The 26,697-nt window shown below is 40.5% G+C and overlaps 1 protein-coding gene across 1 annotated transcript in view; it reads right to left on the bottom strand.

The window, feature by feature from the left end:
• Positions 1 to 2,542: 2,542 nt before the first annotated feature.
• The window catches only part of KIF26A (kinesin family member 26A), a 99,859-nt gene continuing 75,704 nt past the window's right edge, over positions 2,543 to 26,697 (bottom strand). Inside the window, exons 6-16 of the mRNA XM_027674086.1 lie at positions 18,590 to 18,799; positions 16,536 to 16,629; positions 15,812 to 16,074; positions 15,378 to 15,561; positions 14,920 to 15,079; positions 13,140 to 13,302; positions 9,189 to 12,573; positions 5,509 to 5,699; positions 5,032 to 5,052; positions 4,489 to 4,639; positions 2,543 to 4,015 (exon numbers count right to left, since the gene is read on the bottom strand). Of these exons, the coding sequence (XP_027529887.1) occupies positions 3,840 to 4,015; positions 4,489 to 4,639; positions 5,032 to 5,052; positions 5,509 to 5,699; positions 9,189 to 12,573; positions 13,140 to 13,302; positions 14,920 to 15,079; positions 15,378 to 15,561; positions 15,812 to 16,074; positions 16,536 to 16,629; positions 18,590 to 18,799 (4,998 nt within the window). The 3' untranslated portion in view covers positions 2,543 to 3,839. The remainder of the gene's footprint in view (positions 4,016 to 4,488; positions 4,640 to 5,031; positions 5,053 to 5,508; positions 5,700 to 9,188; positions 12,574 to 13,139; positions 13,303 to 14,919; positions 15,080 to 15,377; positions 15,562 to 15,811; positions 16,075 to 16,535; positions 16,630 to 18,589; positions 18,800 to 26,697) is intronic.

The raw sequence follows: 26,697 nt of genomic DNA, 5'->3' as shown, positions 1-26,697 counted from the left end.
TTACGTATTGAACCATGACCATTGGGTGGGAAAAGGCAAAAGTAAGCATGGAAGCCATGTTCAGAAGTTTCTCCTCACTTTCTTGAGGTGGTCACCCCATAAGAGTCCTCCTTTCTCACTTGATTTCTGTTCCAGTCCATACTTCATCTCCTCCTGAAACATGCCTGACCATGTGAGGACTTCTCCTCTCCTCTTTCCTCACACACAGGCAAGCTCACCTCTGGCCTCCTGGTTTGTGAAACCTGGTGAGAGGTGGGGTTTAAAGAAAAGGGAATTTGTGTCCCTGAAATTTAATTTTTAAGCTCTGAGTCACCATTGCATTGGTTAAAAAAACCCTGCAGCTGTCAATACATTTCTTTCCTCTTTTTGGGAAATAAGCATGATGTGAGCTGTTTGGTAAACTGGGACATCAAGGGACTTAGAAAGGGTTGCACCAGCAAGGAGAAAGTGAGGGATTTAATGGGAAGAACTGCAAGCAAGGGAGAAAGAATTCTAGTGTGAACTATCCCTTTCAAAAGTTATTCAGGCAATTCTCCAAAGCCAGTGGGTTTCTAAAGTTTTATATGATACCATAACAAGCTCAACATGATCAGGTCTTTAAGCGTGCAATTTAATGGCTGTTTTAAATCATTAAATTTCAATAGACAAGGAACGAAATAAAGCATCCAGCCTAATTTAGCAATTATCATTAAAATCTGATATAATTAAGCCTTTTGCAAAATAGACTTGAATAATAAGCTACGTATATATTTGTATAAGTTCTAACCAGACAGAACTGCAAAAGTAACCTAAAAGGAAGGAATATTTCCTGAGGCCTTGAGATACGAAAGATAATTTACTATCAACAACTACCAAAAAGAACAGTATTTGCATAGGGAAAACTCTGTATTTCATCCATCAGTGCCTCACCTCATTTTGCATCTCAGGCTTGTTTTTTGTCACCAAGCCAGAGGCTAAATGCATTTAATATGCATGCTATTGCCATGTTGACATGGAACTAAGCAGCCCTGAAACGTCTCATTTGCTTCTTTGCGGCAAACATAACCATAGTTAGAAATTAAGGAGAAAGTATCAAAGGATGCAAGTCTGATCAGAAAACACTATATAGGGGAATATTAAAACAAATTATCAGGTTTATGAAAATTGGGATGGATGATTAGTAGCTTGATTTTTATTTCGGAGGGTAATACTGCAAGGGTGGGGGAGAAACAATGAAGACCTCCAAGGAGAGGATAAAATGCCTGGCAAATAAATAAAGGAAACAAAACCTCTTGTGTCCATTCAAAAGGGCATTACAGGTTGGCTTGAAAAAGACTGTGCACCCAGGGCTTGGAGGCACCACAGGTCAACTCATCCTGCTACAGCACCATTAAAATATGCATCTCCAGAGGACAGTGTAATGGCACCAGTGCAGAACATAACACCAGGAGCAGAGCTCCTCATGAATACATTCTCCTTTTGCCCACATGTTTGTGGAGGTTTTCCCTTTTGCTAATAAATACTTGTTCCTCGGCATGGTGCTCCTTTTTTTATTTTGGTTGTATTTATTTATCTGATCCTTGCTCTGAAAAAACCCACAACTGAATTACTACATGGCTTTGATTCTATCTTTGGAAGAACTGCGACTTTCTGCACACAGAAAGTAAATATAGCTGGGATTTACAAGTTAATAAATATATCTGGTATTTAAGGGTATCAGGAGGGAGATCCTCAAGAAATTCTAGATGCCATCTTCCTTTGCATACAACCTGACACAGTGCCAAATGTTAGTAAGTAAACATGATGCACCTTTTTCCAGGGATAAATCTTTGGATACCCTTTGTAACCCATACAAAGTCACAAAGATATTTAAGCATCAAACTCTTGCTCTGACTGTCCCACTTCTCCAGCTGCAGTATGAGGAGAGGGAATTTAACCCGCCTCCCAGGCCTTTTGTGATGGTAAGAAAACTCAGCGCATAGATGCCATGCTGTTAGGGCTACGTAAGGAGAGAAAAAGAGGGAGGGGGAAATTTCACACATTATGAGGCATTGGGCTAAATGGCTGCAAAAAAAAAATCACTGGAGATGATGTCATTAGAAGCATCAGCTTTATATTAACCCTGCCTGGAGTGGCTCCAGCCAGCATCAGGGAGTTGAGGACCAGGCACAGCTACTGTCTGACACAGCAGTGTCAGAGAGAAATGAATGTAGTTGTTTGCCATGGTGGACCTAAGGGGCTCAGGGGTTGATTCCAGTTCCTAGTTTTCTTGTGGTTTTAGACCCATTTTTAATTGCTTTTTCTCATCAGGGAAAACAAGTATGTGAGTCACAGGTCTTTGTTCTGTAAACTATAAAGTGCTAAGAGATTATAAGTATTATCATCACTATTTATTTTACCCTTTGGTGTTTCGTCTCTTTCCTGATTGGTTTATGATGACTCTGTTCCCACTTATATATCTCTTGGGCAAAGAGACAATGTAATATGACATTTAATACAGTGTACCACAGGCCATCCTCTCTCTTATGAACATTAAAATCACACATATAGCAAAAAGCACTCATAACAATAGATGTATCTTTTATTCACAGATAAAAACTGAAGCAAGCTGTTATAATACATATTTATACAAAGGATTTGAAAAAACCATAAAAAGGAAGATGATTAGAAAATATGATTCATTATGAAATGTGGTATTACATACACTATTAAACCTTTCCAAAAGTATTTGTTTGGCAACAATTTATCAATAGTTTCCACACTTAAGTGGCCTCCTTCAAAAAAGCACAAATCTCATGCAGCATGTATAAACTTGATCCTGAGGGTTTGCCTTCCTTAGAAAAACTGTAAAAAGATATACTATTTGTCTTAAAAGTTCAAAATGCAAATGCTATATTTATAGTCAAAACTATATAAAAATATGGACCTAACTTAACATTTACAAAAACTTTTTGCTCCTTTTTTTTTGTTTGTTTTATGGTTTTGGTAATAAACATAATTCTCAATTCCTGCAGTCAGAGAGGAAAAAAGAAAACCAAAACAAACCACAGTGCCCTCTGTAGACTTCCTCACATTAAGTTTACGACTCCAAAAAGACCAGGTCTGTGAAAAGTGAGGTTAGTAACCAAGGAAGTAGGTAAGCAGTTAATATATATCTATATATGTATATATAAAATGGAAAACAAACATTTATTTTGATCTGAAAAAGTAATAATACAAAACCTGAAGGTAAAACAATCATCTCAAAATGCCATAATACTCCTTTTCAATAGATAAATGTTCATAAAAATATCTTGAACCCTAACCAAGAAAACAATTATAATACAATTTTAATTCTGCTACATAAAACAGCTTTTCTATGAAACAAGAAGGCAAGTTCAGGTATGAAAACATAATTTACTTATTGCTTTTGCTACAATGTTGTTTGTTTTTTACATATAGTCATAAATACACTATACAGTATAAAATATTTCGTAGGAATACATTTTGTGGTCTGCTTAGGTTTGCTGGCTTTAATTCTAGCACCAAATACAAAAATGAAAAACCAAATGAACTTTAAAGGCACTTCCATTGTATGTTTGTTTGTTAATTAACATCACGGTTTGTACTAAATTTTTTCACTTCCCTCTGGTAGAAGCAATATTTGATCCTACTTTTATCTTTGTACAGCTCAGGTCACATTGAGGCACCAAATGATTTATGAACATTCCCATCCCTCAGCTGTTTCTTTCTCTTACAACATTCATTGTTGCTTTTTAGTCTTCACCTTTCCTCCTTCACTTCCCAGCTACTTTATCTCTTTACTTCTTCATGTCAGACGACCCAGCTTCACTTCCTTCAGTCCCTTGAAAAACCTCTCTTCAAACCTCCACTTCCCTTACTCCATCTTGCGCATCTGTTATTCCAATATCGAAACACGTCACTATCATGATATGTGACTTGCACAGATTAACACACTGCTCCAGTTCTTCTGTCACTTGTTCCAGTGCCTCCAGATACTCCTGTGACTCCTTGTCAAGATCAGGATCCACCTCAACTGCCAGACAAAAAAATTACTGAGTAAGAGAAACAGCTCATCGTAAAACATTATTCTATCACAAGGGAGACAATAATGTAAAGTAAAATTTAATTTTTCCTCGAACTCGGATTTTTTTTCCTCACTTTGTTTAGCAGATGCAAAACTCTACCTCGAGACTCCAGTTAAACAGAGCACTCAGTCTGTGAGCAAATCTCATGTCTCAGTTTCCCAGCTATAACATGGACATATAAATATTTAATATTAACAAGCATCACAGTATGTCTCTGCACCACTTTGATGTTCTCTTCTGGTTGGTTTGGATGGTGGTTTTTTTCAAATCCCATATTAAAGAAACACAGACTGAGTCACAGATTATTTTAGGGTTTGATTCAGCAAAATATCTTAGCAGGTGCTCAGGTTTTTCAGTGGGACTGTTGACATGTTGAAAATCTGTTAGATGCTGATCATACCCACTTTTACAAAATACTTACAGTCTTCTTTCCACTTATTTGGATCCATCATCAACCTGCACTTTGTCTCTTCCAACTCTTCCTTCAAAAATTCATGCTTTGCCTTTATTTCTCTGATTCGCTGCTGGCGCCTTTCTAGTATCTTCAGCTTGGTATGGAAATACATCAGACCCTTTTAAGACACAGAAAAGACCATTCCATGAATTTTCCTGTTGTAAGCTGACTTTCAACAGTCTGACACAAGCTTATTACTTGTAAGAGTTAGCAGGTGGGTTGCTTTGTTTGGTTGTGGGGTTGGTGTGGTTTTTATCCTTTTGGGGGGTCTTTTTATTTGAAGTTTACATTAATAGATTCTAATGTAGAGGATTAGCAAGCTACATCACTTGAGCATTTGTTCAGTTCTCTGAATTGGCAAACATCTCTTAATACATTATGAAATTACTACTGATTGTAGATAAATATTTTTTCCAGCAGTGAAAATTATAAACACAGTCTAATGATAATGTTAGAGTTACAGTTAATACTAAAACAGATGAATTCTTATTTTCTTAAAAGTATTCCTACCTTCTCAACATCCTGGAAAGGCTATTATGAAAAAAATGGGAAAAAGGCATCAGTAGAACATAGAATTCTGGTCTCCAAAATAGAATTAGCTGAAGTGTTTTCCAATTACAAGTAAATTCAACTCCATGTATCCCTCATCTAATAGAATTCTGTCATCTACATAAAGAGTTAATGACCCTTTCGCTGAGGGAGCCTGTAAGGTTTCATCAGTCAGGCTAAGATTATGAAGTCTTCTCATAATGTATTCATTGGTAACTTCCATTTACACCATCAGTCATGTTAGACACAATTAATTTTAGACAGTAATCATTTTCATTTTCTGTGTTAAGAGTACCCCAACATATGAATTGTAAAATTAATAATTATAGTACTTTAATTGCAATCAATTTCCTGAACACCATTCCAGAATTCAAGCAAGGACTCTGTCTGTATATTGTAATTTAACTTGTCTACAGTTGTTGTAAAATATGTGCTGACCTCAGTTTCCTCTTGTCGGTGCCGCTGTAATCGTTCCACATCATCAATCTCATAAACTTTAATTTCAAATGGCTCTTTTAAAGTGCCTGGCAAAGGTGGCAGATCAACCCACTGGCCAGTGACACTGGGTTTTCTTCCTAGGGAGGCAGCATCTGGCAATGGAGCAGGAATCAGTCTACGACGCTGGAGACCTAAAATACAGAAAACAAGCATTCCTCAGACTCTAAGAGACTTAACACACTGCAGAATGTACTGCAGTCAATTAAAGAAAGATCTAGGTTCTCAGAATACTCAGGAAGAAACGCTTTTCTTGATCTTTTCCTTTTAGTAAAATCCCCTCAGGCTGCTAATTGAGTTACTGCCTTGACAAAGTATGTCTCACTTGGTTCACAGATGGGAGTAACAGCAGTTCCTCTCCCAAAGCAGATGTCTGAACACCAGTTCTATATTCTCTCCTCACAAAAATATTTTGCCTGGATTGATTTTTCTTTGGTGGACTACAGTGGTATTCATTACCTTGCAAAGGCAATGAGATGGTGAGTAATCCGATACTGATATTGGCAGATGTATCTGGAAATCTCCTGCTCCTCCAGTTAAAGCCAAGCGAGGCTAAGATCCTTCTTATTGTACTACCTCTTTGCAAAGACCAAACAGTTCCCTCCAGAACTACTACTGATATTTTCGAGTGCTAAATACCACCAGTTATCAGTGACTTTGTGGGATTGAGAGGCATTCAGAAGGCATCAACCAACCAATCTGCAACTTCAGCCACCTCTAATATTGAGATGTATGACCCCTTTACAGCAGCACTCAGGTGGTCAGTGCATGACAAAACTCACTACTTCTGGCAGCCCTCAATAAGGGTGCTCCCAGATTTACCAAGAAACATCACACCAAGAAAAATGCTACCATTGATGTGTCTGCTAGGGTTCAGGTTTCATGAAGCAGAGACTGAGTTATGTCCTTCAAAAATGCTGATACTTTTGATTACAAGAGTTAGCACTTTGGTGTCTAGTATTTTTTTGTGATTATAAGTCTCTCTTCATTCTGTAAAAGGCTGACCTTTACAAAATATGTGCCAAGGATGAGAACATGCACAGAGCTGGTCAGGGCACATTAACAAGGTTGCAGTCCAATCCCTAGGTAAGGGAGGGCTGAAGGCCACCAGAAACAAGCTGAAACAACGCAGTAGCAGTAAGTATAAGCAGTTTTTTGGTGACTGGTGACAATAAATTTAGCACTTCTTCCTCTTAATTAAAAAATTAACTCAGGGGTAAGGCATCTTACTTCTTCTGCTCTTACAAAAGGGAGCATATCAACAGAAGAGACAGCACTGCTCAGAGTACAGTGCTGCCAAAATAACTTCTGGACTGAGACGCCTGCAGGAGAGGTAAGCGCAAGTTAAGGCTGTCAGGTAAGCCCTGTCACGAACTTCAACATGAAAAGAAGACAAAATTCCAGCAGGTACTCCCAAAGCAACACATGGCCACTGATACTTGAAGAGCTACCTGGTTTATACACTCTTAAGAAAAACATCCCTCATTCTTAATTTCATCCTTGGTAATTTCTAAGTAACAAGAACAAAACAGGAATGTTTTCAAAAGGGGAAGACTTGATTCTACCTCTACAACACAACTGTTCACCATTCTCACACACTAATCCTTTTAACCTGAAACACCACTATCATCCTGTCAGATGAAACCACAGACTGTAACTCTGATCCTGTAACCACTTTGGTCCTCTGAAGAGGACACCAAACAGATAAAACCAAACACATGCAATAAGCCAGAAAACTTCATATCCTTCCACTGTACAAGCCAGGGTCATCATCATTTCTCCAAGGATGAAGTTAAAGGATAAGGGAACAAGGTTTTCAGTGACATATATGGGGGTAGGATCTGTCCTTAAATCCAGAGACTGCAGGACTCCAACACAGTTTGGAGCAACAGAAGCTACTCCAAGAACCTCTAATAATGTGCAAAGATTACAATTATTTTAGGATAATAAAGGGTCTGAAGCAAACATTTCTCATAAGAAATATGTGATGCACATCCTAGCAAACCTCATTTCATGTATAAAACACACTACTTTCTTAAAGTCTACAGCACTCCAAAAAAAGTAATACATAATTTACTGATATAGAGCAATTACAGTTGGAAAAAGAAATAGTTTGTCATTTTTAAAGACCTTATAAGCACTTCCTGGGGCAAAACCAAATACAAATCCATCAGTGGGTAATGCCTTCCCAACATGTGTGCAACTCATACAGCTGTTAATATTGATTTGCTGGAAAGGTTTAAGAGGTTGATATGCTATGGAAAGAGAACTGCAGCAAACGTTGCACTAAGTTTCCAGAATGATTTATCACCTGATGAAGCAACTCAGTAGCCTTGACCAGAAAGCACCATGAGATCCTACATCAGCTTCACTCATTTGGTTTTACTGCCAGAACTGAGCAGTACCTACAGGGACTGTAATAATCACCGCTTTCCAACCAAACGTTCAGATTCAGTGCATTGCTGATATTAGTTCTATTATGTTTCCTACAGTTCATATGCTCAGGTTGCTAAAGGAGGCTGTTGGTTATCAGCTACACGGCACCAATTGCCACAGATTCTTTACAATACCATAGGACCTCAATCTAGATCAGTAAAAATGAATACTGTAACAGCAGTTATAGGAGCCTGATTTTGAAGATGGCTACAAATACATTCGACTACAACAACACTTACATGAGCACCACCTGCAAAAGCAATAAGGAAAGGCACCAGAGAGAAGGAAAGGGGATCTGGTTCTCAAACGCCCACCTTTGCAAGCTGTGGTCAGACACAGAAGGTGAGCCATAGCAGCCTCTTCTCAGCTACTAGCTGTCAGTAGTTTCCTACTGCTTACAGTGTCCACACATACGCACTAAAATTTCTTTATATAAGTACTATTATCATGCAGTACAATAATTTTACAATTAGCTGGTAGCATTAACCTAAGAGTCACTGCATCTTATGTACACACCCTAATGCTCTGCCCCTAAGCCTTATCTTTGGGTAATCTAATGCACATTCAGCAATCCTCATTAATTCACAAACACTCTTCTCCCCTCCAGGCCTTTCCTTTGTTTCCAAACTACAGTCCCAGCCCTCTCACTGACATTCCCTCACAGATGCCTAGCAGCAGAGCTCCTCCTTTCCTCACTGCCCTTCTTTCAGCAGTCTTCCAGGATCACTTACTTGATCCTCACAAAAACTCATCAGCACTCACCCAGCACCCTCACTTTTACCAACACACCCATAACATCCTCCTGTTTTGGGCCACCCTGGTGCTGTGCTCACTGCCGGCCCTGCCAAGGGAGGAAGGAATATCCTCCATCTGCCAGGGGCCATCTGCTGCCTCCTCCCTCGTAGGGAGGCTGCCGGCACCCCGGGGCACCCTGCACCTCTCCTGCCCTCTCCACCACAGCACCTGTCTCACACCTGCAGCTTTGAAGTGAAATAAATGACAAGTAGCTGCTGTCACAGCAATACACATGCACACACAGGCACATGCAGTCAGTCCACCTCCCTGCTTTGAGATCCCTCCAAACCTCCTCTCCCTCTCTGTCAGAGATGCCACGAAATGCTTCCATCCCCAGGGATGCAGCGGAGCACCAGTGGACACACCTGGACACCTGCCCCTTTATTTCTTACCTGTTGATCGTTTCTTGGGGGATTTAAGGCTCCTCATCCGACCCGGCGATGACATCCCGCTCTCGCTCATGGAGTCGTGTGCCGAGGAGGCACTGCCGGTGGCCTCACTGTCCCGAATCATGCTCTCGTAGCCGCTGCTGCCCCCACTGTGGTAGAACAGAGCTGTCCTCCCCATGGCTGGGGGCAGCTCCCCACTTAGGACACTGCTGTTGTCGCTGCCATGCCCGCTGCTGTAGCGCTGAGGCCGCCGCGGCGCTGTGATCTTGCTGTATGGGGACGGCAGAACTGGGATTTGTGACTTCTCATCGCTGAGGTTAATGCCACTGTCATTGCCACTGTCGGAGTCGGTGGAGCCTCGGAAGTGGCCCGCCTTGGCAGAGCCACCTGACACCAGCTCGTTCACACGGCTGTTGGCTGCCCTCATGGCCTGCTTGGTCCCCATGATGGTCCCTCGGCCAGGTTTGCCACTGACAGGCTGCACAGAACGGGGGGCTGCCTTCCCACCAGGGGCCATGCCAGAGCTCTTCCCTGCAGGCTGTGCCAGGGACTTCACAGAGGAGCTGAGAGATTTTGACCCACTGGCAGAGAGGCCCCGATTTTTATTCCCATTGGCTTGCACCTTCTGGTTAGCTGCAGGTTTTGCCTGGCTGTTTTTACCCGGTGCAGGGCCAGCGAAGGGCAGTGGTAAACCCACACTGGAAGCTGCAGGGGGGACCCCCAACCTGGGGACAGAGCGCCCTGCCCGGCTGTTGCCGGTGCTCCCGCTCTCCCTCACCACACTTGCTTTGGATCCAACCGATGTCAGGCTGTCGCACCTCTCCAGAGACATGTGGCTCCCATATCGGTGTACAGTCTCACTCTTTGATGTCTTCACCTTTAAGCTGGACGTCATCTTGGGCAAGGAGTGGTCACCCTTCAGGTTCATTTTGCTGCTGGCACTTTCGCTAAAGTAAGACCCAGCTTTGAACCGTAAATCTGCTTCATCTTCAGCCTTTGGCGTGGGAGCTCTGGCGAAGTCCAGGCCAGAGACTTTCCCCCCACCATTACCCAGACCGACAGGTTTCTGCTCCAGGCTCGACTTGCGTACAGGAGGCGTTGGAGGTGTTGGCCCACCTGGTCTGGGCAACATGGTTGATTTCTGTGGTGCATTTTTCTTTCCCAGTGACGATTTCAAGCTGCCAGTGGCCAAGGGAGCATCCGAATTCCCTCGGGTCACAGACTCTGGCAAAGTACTGTTAGCGTGCGACACCGGCACCACTCCAAGTGTGGTGGCTCCTCTCTTCAGCTGTGGCATCTTCATCACAACTTCTGACTTCTTTGCAGCTCCGCTGGAGGATTTGCAGGCCATTTCGCAGCCATCCACAACCCTCTGCGAACAGGCAAGCATAGTCTGTGACTTCGCTGGCCTGGATGCTGTGCCAAAATACTGGGCAGCTTTTTCTGGCTGCTTCTCAGTACCAAACGTGTGAGATTTTGGAGACAGCAGTGAGTCCGCAGGTTTTGCTTCCAGCTGATAATCGGTGCGTAACAGCCAAGGATCTTCAAATATGCCATGTGGATTCTGTAGCTCTTTATAGCTGAGGACAGTATTATTGTGGATTGGAGAAGAGGTAGTTTTTGTTTTCCTAGGAAGACTAGAATGTATTGTTTCTATCACAGGTATATCACGAGAATTACTAAATTTAATTTTTACGGGCTGATCAGTGACACAAAAAGCACTTTTTATCTGAGATGCTTTGGTAGTTTCAGAGGTTTGAGGGCTTTTGCTGATGCCTGAGGACAGCTTGCTGGAACTCAAGCTCTCACTCTCCAGTTCAGAGAAGCAAAATCCACTGTCATTCAGAGCGCTTTTCAGGGGGACACATAAATGGGATGAATCCAAGTTGAAGGGTTCCTCGGACTTATTACAGCCGTAAGATGATTGTGCGACAAAACTGTCACTAGACTGAGCTCCATCACTTTCAACTGTACAGATGCTGACTTCACTAAGCCATGAACTGATGGAGGAACGTCTGCTGCTGGTAAAGGGATCCTTAGCAAAGGGCACAACAATATCAATATTTACACCAGTAGAAGTCTCCTGTGAGGTATAAGCATCAAACTCATCATTTATGCTGCTGATAATACTGACCGGCCTCGAACCCGATGCAAGGGCTTGAAGGGAACAGTCACTGTTAAAGCTAATGATACTGGAAGGTCTTCCATTATCCATAATTCCACTAATAGACAGCTCTTCCACCACTGTGAAAACAAGCTCATCCTCTCCATTCAGCTCAACAGGCTGCTGCAAAGTCACTGTGGTGGTCAGTATATCCCGATCAAAACACTTCCCTCTGAAGGCTGACCTGAAGCTGTGTACCTCTATGGCACCTGACTGATTCTGGGTGTTGCTACCAACCAGGAATGTGCTTCCTACAGGGTTTTGCTCAGGGTTGTTTCCCATCTGTTTGCTCATTCCCACAGGAGGAGTCCGAACTGCATTGCTATTGTCCAGCTCCAAATTCTCAGCTTTGGAGCCCAGTGAGTGCTCTCTCTGCTGTGGAGGGGGAGGTGCTGGGCTTGGCAAGGGTCTCTTCATGTACGAGGACTTTTCCCTAATGACACATTCAGCTGGGGCCTTATTCTGCTCTGGATTCCTTGAAGGGGTGCACTTTGAGGACTGCAGGGATTCAGTGATTGTCTCTCTCTCTCCCTCCAGTATGGAGTCTATTATTTTGTTGTCAGCTCTGCTCTGCAGCTTGGAAACCTCTGCTTTCAAATGAGGTGTGCTATTTTCTTGACAGTTGCCATTGCCACCCCTTGGTACAACAGCCTGGAAAGGAAGGTTATGTCCTTTTTTGGGAGATGCAGCTTCTTGTGGAATTGGTTTCTTAAATCCTCCAGAAGGAGAGGATATTTTTTCCTTTATCAGCTTAGACTGGGCGTTTTCTGTACCTCCAGGAACAGGACTACAACTGGACCCAACAGAGATTTCTCCACAAGCAAATTTCATGGGCTCCTCACTTCCATCAATGCACTCTAACCTTTCTTGCAGTTCAGCAAAAGTGTTGCATTTAAAATGGTCCTTGTCAGAACTCCTACCAATAGCAGAATTGTCTTTATTTCTTTTCTTATTTAGGGACGGGATTATGGGAACAAAGTCTGGAGGACCTTCATTATCTGTCAATTCCCTGTCAGACAAAGCTGCCCCATTGGGACCAACATATATGACAGTATCACAAGACTGTTCACTGCTGGAGGAATAATCGGGATCACTGGAGATATTCAGGACAGGAAGGTCAGGGTCAAGGGCAACAGTTCGTGGGTGGAATGGTCGCAAATGGGGCGGTCTCCGGACATGTCCTTCTTCACATGAACTCTCTCCTCCAGAGGAGCTGGATGCATACTGCAAATGATGAACACAGGAAAAGTTATTAATATTAACTGATAAATAAGTATATATTTGTACATGTAATTGATCAAAAGGTCAAGTTTGCTATATACTTCGTGCTTTGTGTATACTATCACACTACATCTAGTGGGAAAATAAAATTATAGTGGAGGGTGAATTAAAATAACAAGGTCATGCTACATAGATTTTACTGTATTAGGAGTAATATAACAATCACACCTTTTCAGATAATTTACATTAAATATTGTGCATTGTCTTTCTCCCCAACAGTTTTCTGTTCCTTCCTTATTGGTTTTCAATTAATACAAATAGAAGCTTTCGAAATAGTTCCACATGTAGGCAAAGAAAGAATACGTGTTTGAAACAAAAAGAAGGGAATTTCAGGATTAAGGATTGGGGGCAAGATGATGGCTCAGTGCCAAGTCATTTGTCAGTTCCTCTCCTGAGCTTTTATGCATTTTGTATTACTTCTTACCATCGAGAAATCCCATGTTCCCCTACCAAGAGGTTAGGAAAACTCATTTTCAAATGAATTAATTTCTGCTTGTTTGTGAACCAACCTTGGATTTCTTCTTTCTCATTCGGTGGATTCGTGATGCAAGCTGAATGGTGGTGAGAGTTTCTGCATAATTGGCTGGGGAGTCAGAAATATGTGCAATCATAGTAGTTCTGCAGTTGATGTTCCCAAGTGATTCCCTCAACAACATTGTTAACTTGTTGTCCCTGTGCAACAAATGAGAATGCTAGAATGACCTAAAGAAATCACAGTCTTGTTCTGCAGAATTTTACACTACAAACCATGCTTTAACTTCCATAGGATACATGCATGTATGCTACATGTAGATAAGAAATATGTTCCTGTTATTGACTGCTCTTCAAATGTGCCTAAATGTACACATACAAAGATACCAACATTTTAATTTATCTGCCTGTGTATTTAAATTATCATGTCATTTTCTTTGTTACTTAGAAAATTGTAAAACAACTGACTGATAACTGTTAGTTCAGGTTTAGCTCATACTACCCAAAACAAGTCATGAGTGCTGTATTTTTAGCTGAACAGACTTAGTACCAGAATAGTTGCACTCTATGAGCTCTATGCAAACAATTTTGATAGTAAGAAAAAACTAAGTCAAGAGAAATGTTAAGAAATTTCTAAACAAATACAGCAATGTTAGAAACCAGAAATATATTGTAAGTGTTACCCCAACCAATCTATTTTCCATTCTACCACCTGTGGTGTGCTCTGACACAGCAAAGAGAAACAGAAGGCTTTCCTGGTGATGCAAATCCTCCACTGTGGACAGTAAAGCTGACAAGAGAGGTGACATTTTGTCCTCCACTGGTCTCCAAGCCATCTGTCTCCAGGATTCCCCGGAGCTGTTTCCTACTGCCCCTCTGAGATGGTCCAACATGAGGGAACCAACGTCATGTCTGCTCACTAAACCATGGTAGGCAACAAAGATCTGTTTCCCTACTCTAACCCATCCATCTTCCATTCCACACACAAACCTAGCAACTAGCCCGAGGAAAATATCTTTCTGCCTAATACAGAAAGAGACAACACCTGTTTGAGATACATCACTAGATAAATATGTGAAATGACATGATTGATAACAACAGCACAAAGTTATAATGCATGAAGACAAGCAGCAATTAAATTTAAGGACTGAAGGCCAAGTTCTGGTAAGGGTATCACCAGTGTGGCTGTTGTCTTTCAGCTGGGCTCCCCACAGGTGTGTACAAATGTGCAACGTGGTGGTCTTCTTTTTTTTTGACTGAAAAGATGTATCATTCAAAAAGACAAACAGAAATAACAACCTTTGTGACCATACTTGATAAACTCTCAAATATTTTCTGAAATTTCAATACAAGTTTTATCTTTGGAAAAAGAAGAGAAAATCCTATGAAATTGTGGTTAAATTGTTCACTGATGTCCAGCTGGCTGAGATCAGCCACAATTCCAAATCCAGGAAACAAAGAAGAGATAGAAAGAAAACATCTTGGCCATTTTCCCTCCGCTTTTTTCAACAACCAAACTATCCCAAACATTTCACCCAACTTCATTGTATACCAATAGAAATATAATTTTTGACCATGTAACTAAGAATTTCATGTTATGTTGTAACATTTAGAAACCTGTGTGTGTGTATATATGGACAAGTAGATGAATAGATACATGTATCTGTAATATAGAAGTGACCTTAAAAGAGGACAGACCCCTCTCTGACAGAATTTCCCTTAACTTGATTTTAGGTAAAGAGTAAGTTGTCATTGCAATTCATTTCTCAGGTAACACCAGCCACAAATTTAAGCTAATGCAGACAAGAATTCACTTACTTATATGGCACATGCTTAGCACCATTAATTAAGGCCAAAATTACATTGCCCAGGGCAGAGAGAGATAGACACAGAGAACCTCCTCCATCTCTGCTCTTGCTCAGCACTTTTTCACAGCTCCCCAGATCAATGAGATGCAAACGACTGCGTCCTCCAGACACTAAAACAAAGAGAAGAAAAACAGTTGTACATCACGTTCTTGCATGGACTCAAGCCAAACGTGGTATTCAAGATGTATTCAAATGAGGAAAATAATGAATACAGCATGTGATAATGACCAAATTAAATATCAATTTTGAGGAAACCAGATATTGGCCACAGCTACAGAAGTTAAAGGTGACTCAACTGGCTTGAGAGTTCACTTCATTTTTTCTTTTTAAGTTTATTGCAAATTACTATTAAAAATAACCCAAGACCACATAATTTGAAAATAAACAATACGGCAAGAAGATTCATACTTCCTCCTTTGCCACTCTTCTCCATGCGATACTGGTATATGTGAAGGGTAAAGAGCATATGTGAATTCCTCCTATCCTCTTCCTCACATTCAGGTTTGCTGGTGCTTCTGGCAGCAATTGCAGCATCAAGGAAAAAGGCAGCTTTCTCTGCTGTCGGAGCCCTTAGCTCACTTTGGTTTTGAAGCTTGAATATAAACAAGAAAATGACTAATTAGCACAGGGGCATTTTTTTATTATTCTTTTGCCGAACTGGCTAAATCTCCAGAGCACTAAAAGAAACAAATATGTACACCATGGGAGAAGGGTTTATAAATTAAAAGCAATAAATTTCTTTTACTGTCTTAAAAGTTGTCATAATTGTTGTCAGATAACAGGAGATAAAAAGTAGAAGAAAGTCAGGCTCAAAAAAATCTATGCTGTGATATTCATTATACCTGGGTTCCACATATTGGATCTTCTCTCAGATAAACCCCGGGAGATTGGCCATCCTGAAGGCTGCCAGTGGCTACTTCAGCTAACAAATCCTTAAGGTTTTCATCTTTGCCACTGATCTCCACAGCAGATACTCTAATAGAGAAACGAGTTCCAGTTTTTTCTTTACGTTCATTGATTAATTTGAAGAGCCAAGAAATTGCACAGGGGATGATACCAAGGCTTTGTGTGGAGTTATCTTTCCCAATCATGGTAAAAGATTTTCCTAGAATGAAAAGACAAACATGAACATAATTTACCTTTCTTGTACAAGATAGTGTCTCTTCATATCACCACTGTACATTGCATGTAATGCCATACAAAGAACAGACGCAAAAATTCAAAGTATGTAATTATTAATCTATTACTATTTATTCAATTAGGTTTGCAATTTTTGTAAGTCAGACCCACAGCAAATTAATGCTAAAAACATCTCTGATCTTTTGATTTTCATCACAACGCACCTACATAAACCTGCTCTTGAATAAGCTAATCTGATGCTACATTTTACCTTTTCAAATTAAAACTTACAGTCACGGTGTAGAAATAAACCATGATAAGTTTGCAAAGCTAATTAAAAAGAAATTCTAATCTATTCATATACTCCAGGTTTATTGTTCCAGGAGCTGACAGCATGTAATTACCAGACTGACATAGTAATTAACTGTAACGAATTTGGGAGCTCACCAAGCTTGACATGACCGAAGCAAAATATGCAACCATCTGCACCATTCACAACAGACTGGATTACTTCTGCTACTGTTCCAGAGCATACCTCAGCCTGAAAGAAAGATTGGAGACAAAAAAAGTAAAAGATATATACTGCTGTGGTTTTTACTATTCTTCTGTAATGAAATGAATGACTCAATATTTTTGAGGCGCAATATTCTCCCCATTTTTATGGCATCATTCCTATTGTTTTAGTAACTATGCTATCTAAAAAAAATAATAAAATATGCTACTACAGCCTAAAATAGTTTTCAATTCTATTAAACCTATTCTCTTGGAATATTGATTCTATGACTAATGTAGCAGACTGAATGCTATCCAACCAGGCTTCCTGCTGGTATAATAGCTTAGCCAAGGCTATTCAGTAATAGTAGCAACTCCACTGAAATTAAGCTACTGAGGAGTGCTCACAGGAATTAAAAAGACATCCATACTGAAGGAAATGCATTAAGATCCCTGAATAAGATTTCATAGTATCACATTTTCCTTTTCCAAGGGAAACATCATCATCAATAAGGAAAACTTGCTAAAATATTTGAGTGTGTTAAAACTAGTTTATCCACGTCAGTGAAGGTTTCGAATACACAATACGATGATCTATCAAGTACAGCAACTGGGGGCAGGGGAGAGGGCTGGTGTAAATATGTAACTACAGTGAAATGATAAGGCTCTGTTTGCAGGTGCATGGCAGCAAGTTTGCCTCCAGCAATGACGCCTGCACAGAAGTGGCTGCACTGGTCAACATTACCCAGAAACACCACAACAGGCCACCCAACAGGACCACCACAAGGGATTGAAAAGCCAGCCCAAACCAAGGGTCAACAGCCAGAAGGACTGGTGCCAAAAACAGCAGAGAAGCAGGCTGTGACAGCCACCTTGCAGCAGGTGAGAAAAAAAACTCACTTCCAGTTCTGGACTAATGTTGAGATCACCATTTCATATTTCTTCACAAAGACTCTGTTTGAACATATGCAGGATCTTAAAAACAGCCTACAGATGTGGTTACCATTGCTCTGGGCACTGCTGTGGGGGGGAGGTTATTCTCCCTTTTTAGTGCTTGGCTAGAACTTAGACTTAATAGATAGTTTCATATCTATAGTCTGGGACCCAAAAAATTAAGAACGTTAGGAGAAGATCTGAGCTTGGGATTATGAACGAGATCTTGTCATATTTTCTCAACATTAATAGACTATTTTCACCCTGGATGCTTTGTGGTATTTTTCACCCTAATTTTCTTTCCAGCAGTTCAAACTTGGCATAGTTCTTCATACACTGTTGAATTTGTTCTTCTTTTTAAAGTTGTTCTAGGATCTTTTTTTCTGAACCAAAGATTTTTTCCCCAGAAAGAAACTTCAGGTGTCCATGAGGAGAACCTCACTGAATACACTGCAGATCACAACCCTCTCAAAGACCAGCCGTCCCTCCTGTATAGCAGATTTCAGGGCTGGGGCTACTACTGTACAAATATACTCTTTTGCAGGCCAAAAGAAAGGCATACACCACCATCAGCACAACAATCAAGATAAACTAATCAGTCAAAACCACAGTATAAGCAAAGTGGAAAAGGTGAAGAGAATATTAAATCTCCCTAAATGTTTCAGTACAGCAATCCCAAGGGGTTAGCTTTATCTTTGCTCCTAACAACAGCATTTAGTTTAATATTAAGCACATGTTTATTTCTCATTGAAAGCTGTGGGGAAGGACTTTATTTCAGTGCCATCAAATGGATGGAAACTGAATTTCAAATTGGCTGTATGTCTTGCTCTAATAAGAGAAAATGAAGGAAGGTAATTTAGTCAGCAAATCCATCTCCCCAGATATTATTCCTTAACTTTACATCTCAACCAAACTGAAAAGTGTAAGAATTTACCTACTATTAATTACCATGTTTTTTCCAGGCACTAAGGCAACTCATTTAAATAAAGTTCCCCAGAAACAGAAGGAACTCTTCAGGCAATCAAATGCAGTGGCCATGAGAAGACTCAGGAGGTTTATGCGAGTGACTCCAGTACCTGTGAAGCATCCTGGGGGAAAACCGCATCAAAGGCAAACATCTTTGGGACAGCAACAACACCTCTTCTGTGACCTGCATTTGAAGGCCCACTTGCTGCTGGATCATAAAACGTGATTTGTTTTTTTCGTGGGTCTACCTTTAGGAAGGACATGGATTCAGACGTTTCATGTGCTCCTTGAGAGGAACAAATCCTTACCATCACTTTCACCTGCAAGAATTCAGAAGAAAGTGACAACTTGAGTTTCCAGCCACAGATAAACACATGCAAAACATTCCTCCCAAACCCACTCTTCTTCCCATGATGTGTTTGTTTGTAATGGTTAGGTGTGTCAGAACAGCTGTGGGACAAACATAGAGCCAGATTTTCCAGCCTGGGGTCTTCACTGAACTAACTAGCTTTTAAAGGTGCATTTTGTCTCTTCAGTTGATTCTGTTCCAATTTTACCATTTTGATTTATAAATGCCTGACCTGCAGGTATGATCCACTGTATGTGTAACACCACACCAAAGAAAAGAAAATTCTAGTGTCCTACCTTTTAAGTACTCAATGTGACTGAAAGGACACACCACTTTGAAAATCAGTCTGAATAACACAGGGCTCAGACAGTTAGTGCATTTGAAGTAAATCTAGAAACTTTCAATTCCTTGTTCACATTATTCTAATAAAGAGGTGTTTTTCTCATAACTTTCCCAGGCAGATGCCTTTATGCTGTCATTGCTAGGCTCTTTAGTGGTTAATTGCAGATTTAATGGGGGGAAAAAAGGAAGGAAAAATTCCCCACAAACCATTAAAAAGTCAAAAAGCTTGAAACAAAACCACTCACAAAGTACTTTTCTATTGCAACACTACAAATGATGATATCCTACACAAAGATTTTTAAAACAATATTTTTAGAAAGCTCAGACGTTATCTGTGATTTCCAAAGCAGCTTATGGGAGCCAAATGACTGGGTCTGAGGAAAGTTCAGCAACAGCTGCACACCTGCTTCTTTTAAGTTTCCTGGAAATCATATTCTTACTTGAAAAACCTGTGAAATACTGCCTCACACTTACTTATGACCATTTATCCTTATGAAATTATCCCAAGGTCAGTACCAACATATTTTATACACCTTACATTGAAGTAAATTACCATTACAGGTGCAACTACAACTCTGAACTGCCCAAGGGATCAAACATAAGGGAAAAGCAATGCTTGGCCAGAATTACTTTTTCCATGGCCAGTCTGAAATGTTTCAATAACAAGCTGAACAACAATATTATGTCCTTATCCAACTACCAGACAGCTCTCTCAGTACCAGAGTTAACCAGGTAGTTTCACTGGATGAAGAGCCTCCATGGCTACCACAGCTGGAACAATTTACACTTGCACTCTCCACAGCACCCACCAGGAACTTCATCTGCAACACAGCTACTTACCCAACAAACACCCACTCCTGTTAAAGCACTTGCACTTCATTTGGAAGGGAAGTGACAGAGAGGAACCCCTCCACTGCACATCTACCAGGTGAACCCTCCAGACACAGAGCACACAGTCACCTACTGATGAGTCATTGCTTGGCACTGGTGAGGCCACACCTCAAATCCTGTATTCAGTTTTGGGCCTCTCACTTCAAGAAAGACATTTTGGTGCTGGAGCATGTCCACAGAAGGGCAACACAGCTGGTGAAGGGTCTGGATCACAAGTCTGATGAGGAGCAGCTTAAGGGAGCTGGAAAAAGAGGAGGCTCAGGGGGGACCTTATCGCTCTCTACAGAGAACAATAGGCTGAAAGGCTGTAGCAAGGTGGGGGTTGATCTCTCCTCACAGGTAACAAGTGATAGGACAAGAGGAGATGGCCTGAAATTGCACCAGGAGAGGTTTAGGCTGAATATTAGGAAAATATTCTTCACCTAAAGGGTTGTCAAGCCCTGGAACAGGCTACCAAGGGAAGTGGTAGAGACACCATCCCTGGAGGTATTTAAAGGACATGTGGATGTGGCACTTGGGGACATGGTCTAATGGTGGGCTTGGCAGTGCTGGTTTGACAGTCGATCTTAAAGATCCTTTCCAATCTAAACAATTCTATGTTTCTATGAGTCAGGCTCACTTTCAGCCCTGAGCTGGATACTGCACATGGAAGCCAGGTTCAAAAGCTCACAACTCTGATAAAGAATGATTCTCCATTTTTTTGCTAAACTTAACCTTATATCTCCCAGAACAATTTGACTCCTACTTACTATGTTTCAATAACATTGTCATTAAAATGGCGTGCACTTATTACACTGACACATTGTGTCTTTGCAAAAAGAATGGACTTCACAGTCAGCACTTCCCCACGACTCCTGGATCCAGAGAAATAAAACCTACTTCAGCAAAGCAAAAAATGGGAAATGCAGGCAGCAAACAGGGCACTTATCTAAACAGCCACCCTCTGGGACTGCCCTTCATAGCAGACAAGATGAAAAGACTACGGCATACACACCTGCACCCAGTGTGTGCAGTGAAATGCAGTGCCCAAGCCAGGATGATCTACTGCAGACAGGTGGGAACAGCGGGAAGCACGACGCTGAACTGTCCCTGCCTTTATCAGCTGGAAAGGGCAGGTAATTTGAGCATTTCATTTAAGTTCTCAACTGTTCCATTTTTCCATGTCCTCCTCTCTATGGCGGCTAACCTGCGCACAGACATCCCTACACAATTATTCAAGCACCCTCACAGAAAATATTTTCCACAAAGCAGCTACAAAAGCTTTTCCTCAACATTTTTTCCAAACAAAGAGGTTAAGAAACAACCAACACTCCCCATAAACACTGCAGGAGGCTCCACCAAAGGTAGCAGCAAATTCTTCCACCTATTGACTCAAGCAGTCCCCTTATTCAACACTTTCTTTTTTTTCCCCTTTCATGGTAATATGAATATGAAAATACAGTCCCAGAAAACAAACAAACCTTAGAATAAATGAAACAGCTGCCTCAAAAGCAAAGTGCATCAGAGGTGACACACTCAAGGCTGTTTCCCCATAAAAGCTGCATGAAGCCAGCTTTGTGTATTAGCCTGCTAGCTCAACCTTGACATGCTACCAGGGTGCTCATAGAAATAACCTCCCTTGGGCAAAAAAAAAAGAAACAAAACCTAAATGTATAAATATATGTAAGTACAAATGCCCACTCCAGGGTCACTTGATTAAAATGAATTTTAAAATATATGCTGTTTTCAGAGCACTTATCTAAACAGTCCTTTCTGTTCTCTCTTCCACCTATTAGATTATAGCAGCCACAGCTTGGATAAGAGGAAAATTGGTTTGCTCCTGACCTAAACATCAAGTTACCTTCATCAGGGTGTTGCTCCCTCTAAACACAATGATGGCTTCACCCACAGAAAAACCCTGCATGTCAAATTAGCTTTTTAAGACCACCTCTCTGAAGCAAAAAGATTATAAAATAGCTTCCCATGCTGGATCAGACCCCAAACTTAACAGGTCTCAAGGGTCATCTTCATTTTTACAGTGGAAGTGAGCTTTCAAGAAAAATGGGAGTAGGAAGAGAAAAGCAGCTTAAGGGAGTTCCCCTTTTAATGTTTGAAAGCAGATTTGCCAGTAGAAAAACACTGATTTCACGTTTAGTTTCCCTGCCCACTAAATAAGTGGTATCTACCAGAGACTGTAGGGTTATAATGTGTCGCGCTTATTCATGATGCTGAGCCAGACTGATTTCACTCAGAAATAAAGCAGAAGTGCTCATGAAAGCACCAACAAGCACAAAGATTACTCAAACATATCCCTTCGCAACAGCAAAAACTGAGAGCAGGCAGATCCCAGGTGCATGTACACACTTTTAAGTGCGTAAAAGAAAGGTTTGATGTAATACTATTTATTCTTCTTACACTTCTTGCACGCCTGTGTTTGAGGACCAATATTAAGTGACAGGTTTATATTCTCAGCTCTGAAGTTCATCCCAGTACTCTTCTGGAATGAATATTGCTGGAAAAGCAGTGTACTATAGATGGCTCTTGCCTTAAGGATCAATTTAACTGCAGCTTCTCCTGGGTCTCTTTATCTAGTTCTCATACAAAAGGCACACTCACCTGCAGGGACAGCAATGTGCAGTGCAGGAAATCATCCAGACACAAGGGCTTGCAGGGAGGGGAGGATTCAAGATAACATGTGAACCCATAAATCTGAAAGTAACTTTGGCCCATAACTAGAGAGCAAATCAGCAATAACTGCACTCCAATGCTTTTATTCACTTATGAAAATTAATTATTATAATTAAGTGCAATAACAATAATTTCAGGCCCACTCAGGATCACACCCAGAATAGGCAATTATGCGACAACATGTCCAGCTTTCTGTGATCAACTCCAGCTGTAGTGGTACCAGCTACTGGTAACCTTTGTAAAAAGCAAGGAAACACAGGATAAGGAATTTAGAGGAGAATGAACAAAGAAATGGAAGAATAAGACAAGTCGAAAGGAATAAGAATAGGTCTGGTGGGGGGGGTGGAAAGAGAGCTAAAAGAAATGGCGGGGGGAGGGGAGAGAGAAAGAACAGAAAAAAGGAAAGACAATACAAATTCGGTGATTTCAGAAAAGTCATCCCAGGCTATGGGCATCCTGCCCTGACCTCCTCTTACACTCCTTAAGGAGAGCTAAGACAGCACATCCATCCTGTGATGGAAATGACCCTTATTGCTAGAAACAGGTATTATTACTAACTCCTTTTCTTTTTCCCCCTTTTGTGTATTTCTTTTTCAATGCAGAGGACAGTGCAGGATAAGAAAAAGAAATGCAAGTGGAAGTTTATAATCATGAAGGATATAAGACTTTGTACACAGACATTCATACAGACATCGAATACTGGAAAGAGGCTCTATTTTAATGAGGATGCTGATAGAAAAGGAGGCTAGCTTTATATTTGAGTTCCATTTTTGCAAATAAAATAAACACAAACATCACAATACTTGCAGATTAGTAACATTTTTCTCAGTGCCTGAAGACAGCCTAAATCGTGCAAACCACTGAAGTATCTCCTTAATTAACTGACTCTAATCTGCTGGGTTTTGTACACTGGGGTTTCACACTCCATTGCTGAACTTTTCCAAATTTATGTTTCTGCAGAAACCAGCAGGTCAGCAGAATTGCTGAAGGAAATCCTATTAAAATCAAAAGTGTTTGGGAAAAGAAGATTGCAAATACATCTTGAATATCTCATTACAAGATAAAGAATTTTCAAAAATAAATAAACAAGGACCTAATTTGGAAAAGCTCTAGAAATTGGTGGCACAAGGTCACAGACCCCTCACCCAGCACAACAATGGATGTAATTTTAACCTTCACTGGCAAGGGTGGGAGAGACATTCAGAGCAATCAAGGAATTATTTTTTTTTAAGTTTATCTGTCTGTCAGCCTACAGTGGAAGTCAGGGCAAAGAAAGGCGACAAAAGAAAACATCTGCAAGCTAGAATTAATTCCAGCTATGTAAGGGCAAGCCTAATGGACGGATGCTGAAGCATAAAAAACAAAAATCGTACCACAGTTTTATGCAAACATAAAGAATTTTAAGGGAGACAAACTGGCAAAAGGGCACATTTCTGAAAATAATGAGGGGGAAAAAGAAAAGGCTCATTTGTGGATGACAAGGGCAATGTGGATCATTCTGGGACTAAACCCCAAAAAATTTTAGAAACATCTGATGAGATCACTAGAAAATCACAGATCTACTCAAATTTCAGTAACCTGTTGGAGTCCTGAGCCAAAACTCTAGGCCTTGAGATCTTTGACCCTTATTAAAGTAAAATCTAAATGCATATTTAACAATTTTCACCTAAATACTGAAATAACTCAGAAACTGAAGGCTGTACATGCTGGCTGGTACCAGCCCTTCCTCCTCTTGCAGCTTTCCTCCTCCACTGCTACTGGTTGCCCCGTTTCACACCTAAGGGTCACAAGGAGAGACCTCCTGCCCCATCACCACATGGCAGTCACTGTTCCCATGCTGTGACCTTCTCCAGTGTTGCCAGTCCCATATGACCCTTTTGTGTGGACTCATGATTTCCAGATCCTCTCCCCAACATATTGAATGAGCTGGAGTTGAGGAGAACAGGATGAGGGAGTCACAGCAACCAAAATAATGGGTTGACTTCCAGACTCATCAAGACAGTGCAGAACATCACTGCCAGAAGGCAGGTCTGGAAAAAGTAAGGGACAGACCAAAAAACTGTGAAATGCAAAATTCAAAGCAACTCTCTGACAGCAAGACATGAATGTGAGACTGATGGTCAGAAGCAAGCTAGCAATTTTATCTAATAAAGCCCATATATTTTGGATATGCTGAATTGAATGGAGCTATCACAAAGCCACATGTCAATGAACACAAAACTCCCCTAAGACCAGTGAGGCACGTGTTGTCCCAGAAGAAATCACATCCAAGGCTGAATAGGTAGAGAAAAGAGAGCTGGTAATAACAGAGAGAATGATCTACACAATCCTACACAATTTTAGACAGAAACAGCCAGGAGATTGACAGTCAGGTTCTCACAGATTACTACCCCATAACCAAGAGAGATGGAAAGGCTATAAACTCTGAAACCAGAGGAAGGGGAAAGACCACCTCACACTTAAAGAACCATATGATTTGAATTCTGTTCTTAAGACTATCACGGACCTCTACTACATGTTTTAGACAATTAAAAATGTATTTTTTATAGATAGATAGATAGATATCAAAGTTGTTCATTCATCTCTAAGTGGAGGGTGCCAAATACTCTACACAGTTTAATTAGGGGCAGACATGTAGATGGAAAAGACTCCACTAATTCACTAGGTAATGACTAGACTCCATGGCATTTTGAATGCTGGGGAAATTAAGATCCTGACCCAGCCAAGTATGTTAGCACAGGCATAACTGTAACATATGGTACCTCCTTTGAAATCAATGGATGTGCAGTGTTTATGTTTTTGTAGTGATGTTTTGTTAGCATTTGATGCTTATGTCGTTGTCAAGGTTCAAATTAGACAGAATGAGAAGGAAAAAGTAAACGGAATGGATTAAAAAGCATGCAAAATTTAAAAATACATGGGCTCAAGCCTTTTTTACTAAAATAAAGTGACTTAATCTGTCTGTATTTTGGGAAGGTGATGGCACTATATTGGAATCCATTTTAGAAATGCTGGTCATATTCTGCATAAGAGCAGTATCATAATTCCTAAATGAACAAGCAATTTGATCTTTAGTAATAAATGTCATTATATCAAATTTGAACAGACACTAAATATTCCCTGGAAACACACATCCTTGACAGGCATCGTGCAGCCAGGAAGTTAATTTTGCCCAATGTTCACAAAATGGCATATAGTAGCAGGTTAATGAAATAACTATGTTTAGACACCCACCATTCTGAATTAAGATTTCTCAGTAAGAAATTACAAAGAATTCACATTCAGTTGAATAAAGACCATTTTCCAATGAAATCACTTATTTTTCAACTACAGTGTAAATCAAATTACAAAAGTCCTAGTTCAGAGCCAATATTTTTCATGGATTTAATTGTAACTGACAGATATATAACCCTTGCGAAATTGGTTTACTGTGGGTAGTTCTTACAAGCTTTTCATATACTGCCACTACCAATAGATGGCAAATTTATATGCAAAATTGCCATGCTAGCATAGACCAGCTAGCTCCCCTGGGAGAACCTAAAAAAAGAAAAAAAAAAATCACTTCTATATTGTACTCTGTTAAAGAAGAATTGATTCTCTACTCCCAGAAAACATGAAGAAAACTATTTCATTTTTTCAAGGTGAAAACAGTAGAAGGTGAAAGTAGAAGAATTTATGTATTTTTATCTAATTTTTCCACATTTTTGTTTAAGCAGTTCAAGGTGTTTTGGCAGGGATACACACACTTGGGATGATACAGTGCTACATACATCGATAGACAAGTACTTAGTATGATACATGACTTATATCAGAAATAACACTTTAGTCATTAGGAAACAAGGAGCAATAAAGATGACAAAATTAAGTACCTATTTGTTATCTGTCATCAAACCATCGTGAGAACCAGTGAATGGGATACACAGCACACTTAAGAAAATCCTGCATGATTAGTAAATCATATTAGCAGTA

This window comes from Neopelma chrysocephalum, unplaced genomic scaffold (genome assembly GCF_003984885.1).
Source record: "Neopelma chrysocephalum unplaced genomic scaffold, ASM398488v2 Primary Assembly neopelma1_24, whole genome shotgun sequence".
Classification (NCBI taxonomy): Eukaryota; Metazoa; Chordata; class Aves; order Passeriformes; family Pipridae; genus Neopelma; species Neopelma chrysocephalum.
Note: the sequence above shows the minus strand (reverse complement) of the source record. Positions and strands in the feature narration are given on the sequence as shown.